At 37.6% G+C, this 10,563-nt stretch overlaps 1 protein-coding gene across 1 annotated transcript in view; it reads right to left on the bottom strand.

Moving 5' to 3' along the window:
- Positions 1 to 2,852: 2,852 nt before the first annotated feature.
- LOC309717447 (semaphorin-7A) overlaps positions 2,853 to 10,563 on the bottom strand; it is a 41,267-nt gene continuing 33,556 nt past the window's right edge. Inside the window, exons 12-14 of the mRNA XM_082552037.1 lie at positions 9,284 to 9,456; positions 8,797 to 8,852; positions 2,853 to 7,430 (exon numbers count right to left, since the gene is read on the bottom strand). Of these exons, the coding sequence (XP_082408163.1) occupies positions 7,084 to 7,430; positions 8,797 to 8,852; positions 9,284 to 9,456 (576 nt within the window). The 3' untranslated portion in view covers positions 2,853 to 7,083. The remainder of the gene's footprint in view (positions 7,431 to 8,796; positions 8,853 to 9,283; positions 9,457 to 10,563) is intronic.

Below are 10,563 nucleotides of genomic sequence, written 5' to 3'. Positions count from 1 at the left end.
ACCTGGGGTCTTGCCTGGTGTGATAGACCCCAGCCTCTATGGATCTTGTACTCAGAGCTTGTTCTTGTGCTGCCATGATTAGTGCCTCTGTGCTGTCTTTCAGTCCAGCTTTGTCCAGCCACTGGTAGGATTTCTGGATATCAGCCACCTCCTCTATCTGCCGGTGGTACATACCGTGCAGGGGCCTGTCCTTCCATGATGGTTCCTTGCCTTCCTCCACTTTCTTGGGTTTCTGCTGCCTGAGGTATTCACTGAGCACGCTGTCAGTTAAAGGAGGAATCCAGGCAGTGAAGAAGGAACAGTGAGGATTGAGCAAGTGAGCAGGCTGGCAATGTCACCTGAGAGGAGGAAGAGTGGGGTTGTTATTTTCTTTTCCAGTGGTAAACGATCCAGAGATGGTAAGAGATAGCTGGGCAGAGACCGACTGACTAACAATGAGTAATAATAAAACAAGTGCTAACTCAATCACATGCAGCCACACCTTCCAGGGATCTAGGAAGGTGGTAAGAACCTGCTTACTAAAAATCAGTGGAAAGAACAGGAAGAATAGAGAAGGAAAAGAGAGAAAAAGGTGGACCTCAGAAGGACTGCAGACCATGACAGACTTATGTTTTATTTAATGGCTATTTGTGGCTATTAATGACTATTGGTTTTCCTTGTTTTATGAAATTAGAGCTTTTTATGAAAATAGGTTGTCGATGGAGAAAGATTTGCATAGCGAGTTTCTGGAATAAGACAGCAATTCATATTCAAGATTCTTGATGATAGTGTCTCTTTGTTCTCAAGTGGAAAGTCTAAAAACTAATTGACCTGTGGGAAAAAGAAAGTCCCCTTTTAGCTGTGGAAGATCTCAAGTGGTTTATATTCATTTTAAAAAGAAGACCGAAGCATGAGCCAAATTATTGCTAAAATCAAAGGTGTGCCCTTAAGGCTGCCTTAAAGGGTCTTCGGTTGAGGAGACATATGCTCATTTTACTGCACACTTAGGCCCATTATCTTTTATTATTTCACATAGCTAAGCAAGAAAAATAACTTCAGGTCAAAGGGGGTTCTGCAAAGCTTTACTCCAGCATAGGCATAGACATTATTACAAAGAATTCACCAGGGAATTCCTACAAAATTTGATGGCAATCCATCCAGTAATTGCTGAGATTCACAAAGGAAATGCCACAGTGGAAAGTTAGATAATCAAAGTCAACACCATAATTCCTCCGTGGAAGATAAATGTCTGTACACAATTTTATTGCAGTCCATCCAACATTATTTCTCTCTGGATTACAATAATGAGCTGATTGATCAGCTGATTGATGATGAGTCCTTCTTGAGCCATTCTGCTGCAGGTGTGACTTAATGTGGCACAGCTGGTTTGACAGTATTGTGTTTGGTATTAAAGCTACTTTAAAGGTATTTCCAGTAGATGCCATTTATTATGCTTTTTTAATAGCTTTGTTCATTTACTGTGCTTCCTCTCCTTTTACAAGGTCACTGCTGTATGCTGACTCATTTGCTTTCATTGTAATACCTTCTGTTTTATGGTATGACTCAGACATTGCAGACATTTTCCAGAGGTTTCAGTGAGACTGATTCAGCCCTGCTTTTGCTCTCATCATACACTACCAACTGTAGTACTGTCTGCCTGTTCAGCTCACTGAGGCTGTGCTTAGTCACAGGTTTTCTGAGCCTTTTGTGAGTTTAATGGTTTGAAGTCTGTGATGATGCACATTCCAAAAGTAATCTGGATTTGTTTGTAATGGAAAGCTCAGCTTCTCTACTGACCTAATTTTTGTTTTATAGTTAGTTTTGGCCATGGGAGGGAGTTTACTGCTTATAAAAACCTTAATTTTTGCCTTTATGTACATGCTTTAGTTAGACTTACTGTTCCTTAATGATTGCAGTCTATTAGAGAATGCAGTGTTGGAGACAATTCATCGGTGGCCTTCAGTGAGAAACCTTCGGTGAACATTTTATTTTCATCTTTCAGCACTAGACATTTATTTTTTATCCCCTTTCCCCTCTAATATTTGTAGTAGTTCAAATATGGAGTTTAAAGCTGTATAGTAATGTAAAAGTTATATATAATTACATGTACATTTATTTTTCATAAGTCAGACTCAGAGGTCTTGAAAATTAACAATGAAACGTCATTATTTATGTGTGCCTATCATGCACATGCCAAGGTGTTAATGCAGCGCAACATCGCCTCACTGTTCATTGTTTGTTTACATAATGGCCCACTGTGATGAGGAAATGAAGTTATGAGAAATCAAAACAAAGCCTCTGTGCTCTTTTCCGTCAAATACTTTACTTCCTGACTCACCTAAATACCAGCCCACACAAACAATGAAGCACTTGAGGTTTTTATGGGAGAAATGACCTGTTTCATTGCTGATTACTGCCGAAGTCAGGTTTGACCTGCAGATTATTGTTTTGTTGATTTAAGGATTTTAGCTGAATGCTTTGAAGGTACATGGAAGCAACCTAATAAAATTAAACGGCATGGAAACAAAAAACAAAGAAGGAAATAAATACTATAGACTGGTTTTATGAATCCTTTAGGGCTGTAAAGCCTTTGTAATACTCTTGTCAATATGCCAAATATTGGGCAACAGATGACAAAACCTGCTTGTCTTGACAGGCAAATCCAAATGAGTGGCAACCTCTTGTGAACTGTAAAATGTGGTGTAAACAACAAGTAGATTTTGAATGAACTTGAACAAAATGCAAACATCTATCAAATAAGTAGTAATGGTAGCATAAAACAATTAAGACCTTTGTAAAAGAAATGTATAAAATATATGTAAAAATAATTATTATGCTTCCTACATCAATTATTTATATTTATACTTGTTGCTTTCGAATAAAAACAATACATCATTTATTTATACTTATATTTTATTAATGTTCACCACACATGTTCAGGGAAACACATGTCAAATATGGATTTGTTACATGAATATCTATTGTACTATAGATATCATTTATTTAAAAATACATGTTATGAGATGACGTTATGTAGACTGGCATGGCACCAATATAAATCTCTTTTTTATATAATAGAGTTTGGCATGTTACTTTTAAAATTAGATATATTAAGACACAGAATCATGGGCACACATCATGTACAGTACAGTGTACTCAAAACCCCAGAGCAGACAAAACAGCGACCCGCCTCGCTCATTTACAGCAAACAGCATGATCTAACCAAAAATGGTTTCCTGACGCAAATCAAGTGCTTGATTTGAAGGATATTAGCCTTGATCAAACTGGCTCCAATGACAGTTATGAGTGTGAAATAACCTAATTTCAGCATTTGTATGAGCATCCATATTAAAGCAAGACCTAAAATAAACTGCAGATGTCGTCTCAAGATGCTATTTGGGTTTAAATGCTGTACTACCTTCATTGTGGATATTTGAATAAAGGAAGCCTGAAGAGGGGAATCAGCTCCATTGAACAACAAATCACTAACCATATTTAACACAGCGTAACAAGGTAATCACTCCTGCTAGGTAAGTGAACCCTGTGTCCCAAATCCATACAAAAGCAAAGTTGTGAGCAGTCTAGTATACTCTAGAAAAACTAAAGGCTGAGAATGAGAGACTTAACAACCTCTCAGACTTGAACATAAAAGTGTGGTCAACAATCTCTTGACTTTTTTCTTTTTATCCTATTCTCAGATGCAATGATTATATATACTGAATTCCTATGTAGTCACAATTGTAGTCACCAGTCTATCAGAAGAAGTCATTGGTTAGGTAAGTAACTATTGTGAATGCATCTACTGCAGTACTGTATTTATTTTTGAGTTATTATGCACGTTTAGAAACTGTTGTTACAATTTACCTAGCAAACTATGAGGAAAAATATCACTGCAGGATCAAAAGCTTGTATACAAGGTTTGCACCTGACTACAACAATACGAATAAAAGAAGAATACATTTAACAAAGTAGATTTTAACAGTAAAAGAGCTAGCAGTTACACATAAACCAGTCTTCACTAAGAAGATTAAAAAATTTTCATTCTCATAACGATTTTTCAGAAGTTTAATTTGACACTTTTCATCCACAACTTCCTCTGAAAATGATATCTGCCACCTTAGATCTTCACATTCATCTTAAAATTAACCACTTCTTCGCTCTCACAGTGACATGAACCATATGCCATGCTCTAGTAGCAATGTAATGCTACGTCAGTCTATGCTACTTGTAAAGGAAAGCAATTATCCATAAGGTAAGGTAAATTTGAGAATATAAACTGATTCTTAAGCATCAGAACAAATGACTAAAGCTTTTCTTTATCTGTTGCTTTCAGTAAGTAGATTGTATGGACAAGGGGCGCAGTGATGAAGCTTAAGATATCAGGATCATTTGGCTTGTTAGAACTGGACAGAATAGGCAATTCTTCTTAAAGTGTCCTGCAAAACAACTATCTGGATGAAATTACATCGACCCATACAGTACTTATTAGTCGAAATATAGATAAGGTTATCGAGGAAATTATTTTAACACATCTTTGTATGCCGAGTTAGTTTGATGCCAAAATTCTCTGGCAGGATAAAAGTTGTTAACAGCCTCTACTAACAGTTTACCAGGCTGGTGGCTGGTGTTATATTCCAAACCTGGTGTTAACACAGAGACACAACTAATATGCATGTTAGACCTGCAGTATATCTGTGTATGTTGTTTGGCTGAGAGGAAGACCGATGTTGTACATGTGCTCAGGGTTTGTCTGACAGGAAACATTATGCATGGTATGGAGCACGGGACTTCACAAATAAGCATAAGAGGAAGCGGTAAGTGCCAGGCGGATGAGGCTCAACACAGCTTTGTTTTTTTTCAATTGTTTTTTTTCCTTTTTAGCACAGTCAATGGGCTGCATCAGTGCAAGGCATAAAATAAGCAGATCCCTGAGCAGCAACACACAACCAAGAAAAGTGAGAAATGTAAGTCTGTCTCACAATTTTCACATTTGGGAACATGTCTGCTGGCCCTATCCCTCATGATATAAAATGAGTTCTTTAATACAGGACATGACAAGCCAGCTCTATTGTCTAATTAGCTATTAATGACATTTCTGCCACTGTGGAAAGCTCGGCATGGCTATATTTATGTACCATTAGTGAATGATAATTCTCAAAGCTCTGGAGGACATGCTAATCCACTGCATAATTCATTACCACACAAGTCTACTTCTTTAGTCAGCTGATCAGTATTCATAAGGTTGGGCATAGTTTTGGGCACTTCAGTACCGCTCAACTGCAGCTACATTGACAAATCATTCATTTTGCATTTGGCTTTAATTTGTTTTCCTTATAATTCCACCCCAATGTTATCAGAAAAAATTAAAAGACGATGCACTAGGTGCATTTCAAGTGAGACGTTTTGTTCTAAGCCCATTGTTCTCACCCCTGGTAGTGGTTGCTGCTGTACATTAGTAAAGAATACTTTTTGAATATGTCCAATAAGCCTTTTGTTTCACAGCATACAAGTGTGGAAAAATAACAGTTGTCTTGTCTGTTTGCTCTGATGTCCCTTGGAAAGAGGTAAAGCAATCAATGGTCACATTTCACATTCTAACTATGGTATAAAAACCCAAACCATCAAGACAAATTATCACATATGTAGGCAGCAATGGTAGAAATCAGCATTTGCAGAACAATAAAATATAGAACATATATCTCACATCTAAGTACAAGCCTTTATTTCTGCTGAAAAACAACTGAATGCAACTCTGTTATGCTTTCCTTTTAGCTTCATCTGCCCCTATGATAATGTAAGTATGTCATTCTTAAAGTTGCAATACTGTAACACCTTGTTCACATCTTTACACATTGCCAGGCTGGAAGATGTTGTATTTAATGTGCAGCACATTAGCTTGACTTTAGAAGAAATAGCTCTGTTTCCAAAAACCTAATGGACACAGGAGACTAATGACCTCCAGACAGCATACCCAAAACCAGCTCAATGATGATTGTTAACATAACTTTCACACAGCTTTTAGTTATTTATGCAGCTTTGCAGAGATTAATGTCTTTACTGAATACTTATATTTAAGATTTAAGATTTTTCGGTTAAAAGCTTGTAAATTGCAGTTTGCTTTGCAGTTCTCACAAAGTAACCCTTGTATGCTAGAAACAATGTTGTGATACTTCTCACATTCTGATGTTTAGGGCATCAAAAGAAAACAAACCAAAAAATGGACAAAGCTGTGAACAAGGCGTAATAATGTCTGATAAAATCTTCTTAAAAGATGCAAGAACTGCTTTGTCAGAAGAGGAGGTGCAGAGACACAGTGATGTTCGAGGGTGAGCTCGTGCTCACCCGCCTACTTCCTGTCAAAAAGCTGACACTTCCTCCCAGCAATGCTGTTAGACTCAGCTGCACTAATTATAGCGCCAAGTCCAACTGAGTCTGCAGTATTCTGCCTCAACTGCAAAATTGTGCTTAGGAGTTATGTCCCAGAAGTGTTAAGGCTTTTGAAATCTCAATACCAGACATTTTTCTAAGTACTAATGAGCTATACCAATGTATAGCTCATTACAAGTATAACAAGATGAATGATTAGATGCAAGAGCAGTATTAAAGGTTTACACATTCACAAATAAGCACAATCAATCAATTTCAAAATAAGTAGATAAATGGTAGAAAGAAGTGGCCTGGTATTGGTGTTTTTTGCCAAACTTATAAGATATGTTTATCTTTATTTGTCAGAGAGGAAAGGTTCGCAAAGCACTTTATGGTTGAATTACGTTTAAACTTGCAAAACATGTGAGTTCATGGACACTAACTCCTAATCACTTTATTTTAAATGGCATTGTATCCGTCTTCTATTTTTGATCTGATTAAGACAGCTAAAGCTGCGGCTATTTTGTTTTATTCTAAAAAATATAGAATAAACCCCGTATTCACTGATATTTTCTGGACCCTCTCTAAAAACCGAAATAGAAAACGGCAAATTGCCGCTGTACAACGCAACTGTGCACTTTAATGCTCTGCGAACCTCATCTCTGAGCAATGGCTCCTTGTCTTTCCTGTCATTGGGAGCCAGTAAGGATGAGGAGTTAGCATTAGTTTTAGCTGCAGTTAATGAAGCCACAGGGTAGCCATGGCGAGCAGGAGTGATGGCCCCAAGGTGAAGGCAAGGGAGGCAGCCAGAAGCCTCCCATCGTTTACCAGCCTGAAGGAAATGACCTCCACCTTGAATCCGTCTTCGGTAGCCATGCAGCGAAAGACACCTTCCTTTAGGGGTGTGTCAACAACTGGCCCCAGGACACAGAAGTCTCCAGAAAAAATGCAGGGGTAGTTCTTAATGCAGTTGTCCTTTTCCCAGCGATAAGTGGCATGGAAGGAGTGCACAGGGCAAGGGAGAAAGACTGATGTGTTAGACTGCACGAATACTTCTCTAGGGGAAGTTCGACGCAGCTTCAGAGCTGTCAAGGAAGAGAGATAAGGAATTTTATACCTGAAATTCACAATTTAACATTACAGCTGTAAATGCTGAGTGAAGATCTCTCCGTGGACACCTGGTAACCGAACCCACGTAACGCTTTTTCATCTTTCATATTTCCAGCTCTGAACCTTTAGCATTGTTTTATAAATTGTTGCTGAGGCAGAATAAAAAAGCAACAACAGTAAAAAAAAATCTGACAATTGTCAAATGTTCAGGCACCCAAAAATCTGAAGTCTGCATATTCATTATGCCTCCTGTTTGTTTATAATTATTTAAAATCAAGTGCAAATTTGATTGGGAACTTTTACACAGCACAATATTATTATAATTTTGGAGCCCAAGGCTAATTCTATATTATTTCCTGTCTCTTCAAGTATTCAAAATGGACCCACAGATCATTTTTGGGCTGAGGCCTCTGGTGAGTTCATCTAATAATAACTTTGCAAAAGTTCAGTTACAGTAAGCAGAATAAAATGCGACTGGTTCAACAGAAGTAAAAACCAAAAGATCTTGAAATACACATCATATTCAAGACCAATAAGTACTGGAAAATACCAAATATAGAACTCACATTACTCACATAACATCATCCAGCTTCTGGTGGTTATCAGATTTCAATATTCACTATTTTCTAATTTTTTCTTGTTGACTTGTATAATTCCATATTCAATATTTCTTACTGTTTTCCACTACACAATTCACAGTTAAAACAATTATAATGTAACCAACTGTCCAAGAAGTCACTGAAAATGATAACAAACCCCCTCATCTGAATTTTTCAACCTACTCATAAAGATGAAGGAAGCAAGGCTGCTTTGTCTTAAGACCAGAAACTAGATCTGCATTTTGAATATTATCACTGTAAACAGCATGCCCTTTGAGGCGAGAAAGCCTGGCAGGCAGTAGCGTGCTATGAGATTTGGCACTGGTTTGCATTACTGCTGTTTCTTAGATTAATCCTGATATGAGTTTAAAGGCGTTTGCTTCTCATAATCTTTGTATACTGTTTTTCAAGAAAATAGATCAACCTCTTACTGTGTTTATAGGAAGGTCATTTGACACCAGTGGCACAACTTGGAATAAATGCAATGCTAAGGTCAGATCACTTGAGTAGATCGCTTTCTCTTGAGAGACTACAAACTGCAATCATTTTATGAGGTCATAACTGGATTTGAACTCTGAAACAGGGCAAGCTATAATATGCTAAAAAAAATCTGTCCCTTTGGGTTTTTGGAATCTGCTCAATTATATGATAATCATCTTTTTTACTGTAGCTGCTCAGAAAGGTTCCTATTTTGGTTTAATTAAGATGGAGAGAAAGTGGGAGAAAGTTGATAAAGGCTCACCAGCAGCTTCCTCACAAACTGAGGAGTTTGAACCGTCCAAATTCTGAATGATTCCCCTGTTGGAAAATAAGACAGAGGACAAATTTCTTATTAGTGCCACAAATGGTTTATGAGCCACTGCATTGTTAAAAATTAAAACATGCAGACAAATGACTCCAAAATGTGGCAGAGGAAGGACAAAGGAGTTAAAGGTTTAAAACTCTATACAATTAACTTGTAATTTTTTTTCTAACTGAAAATAAACAACATGTATTAAACCAAGTGAAAACTTATTAATCATGTCAAACAGTGGAAGTAGCAGTAGCATGTCATGCCCCCCCGAAACTGAAGCTACTTTGTATTTGCAGCCATTTTTACTGTCAATCAAAATATATGAAATGTAATTTTTCTGCTGGCATTGATGCTGTGTTGTTAAGATTGCTAATGAAAGCCTGTTGTCTGCTCAAATAAAAACCAACAATAGCAGTAACATCACATCTAATCATACCCAGTTGAGGAATTGTACGCGGGTGGGATGGCGACGCACTTCCTCCTGGACTTGTCCCAGCCACAGTATGGATCCCGGGAAAGGATGCACTCTCTGCAGGTGTCACCATAGCGACTGCAGTCAGCCAGAGGCAGTCGCTGGACCTCCATCGCTGTAGCAACATACAGGTGTCCCTTTGGAGGATGATGCAATATAGTAGCATCAATATTAAAGCCATAAATAGCAGACAGAGCTATCTTTATACTTAAACCACTGCAAGTAGTCATCTTGATTGACAATGAAACTAATACCCAGCTACATTACATACATTACATACATAATAAAAAAAAGGATTGTGAGCTGCACAAAGCTTATATAATAATATAATATCCCAAATCTCTCAGTGTAATACACTCATTGACCACTTCAGTAGATACATCTATTCAACAGATTCTTAATTCAAATATCTAATTAGCCAATCACAATGGTGCCACTCCTGCCAGCTTAGAATAGAAAACTGAGGGTACATTTCACATGGACTCGCCAGAATTGGTCAATAGAAGATTGGAAAAAAATTACCTAGTCTGACGAGTCTCAATTTCTTCTGCAACATTTAAAAAGCAGGCTCATAATTTGGCATAAACTTTATGAAAGCATGTTTCCACCCTGGCTTGTAAAAATGGTCCCTGCTGGTTGGGGTTTAATGGTGTGTTGGATATTTCCTTTGCACACGTTGAGTACCTTAGTACTAACTGCATTGTTTGAATGCCACAGGCTACATGTTTATTGTTGCTAACTATGTTCATCCCTGTATGATCATAGCGTACCCATCGTCCGATGGCCATATCCAGAAGGATAATGCACAATTTTAAAAAGTTAAAAAAGTGGTTTATTGAACATGACCATGAGTTCACTGTATTCAAATGGACTCCAAAGTCACCAGATCTCAATTCAGTACAGGACATTTGCAGCTGACAAATCTGCAGCAGCTGTGTGATCATGTCAATATGGACCAAAATCTTTGAAGAATATTTTCAGTTACTTGTTGATCAAGTTAGTTCTGAAGGCAAACAGGATGCCCCGCCCACTACTCATAATGTGTAAAGTATTCACATTTACCATGATTCTCTGAAAAAACAAACAAACAAACAAACAAACAAACAAACAAAAACCCTTAAATGCAATTTCAAAGAGAAACTAGATCCATCTTAACATACTGGGGACTGTAAATCATGTAATTTCTAAATTACTACTAGAGAGGTGTACCTAATGAAGTAGCTTGTGTGCTGTGGCAAGGATAA

Source organism: Aulonocara stuartgranti, assembly GCF_965226115.1.
Source record: "Aulonocara stuartgranti genome assembly, chromosome: 11".
NCBI lineage: Eukaryota > Metazoa > Chordata > Actinopteri > Cichliformes > Cichlidae > Aulonocara > Aulonocara stuartgranti.
The sequence above is the reverse complement of the archived record's forward strand: the minus strand, read 5'-3'. Positions and strand labels throughout refer to the sequence as shown.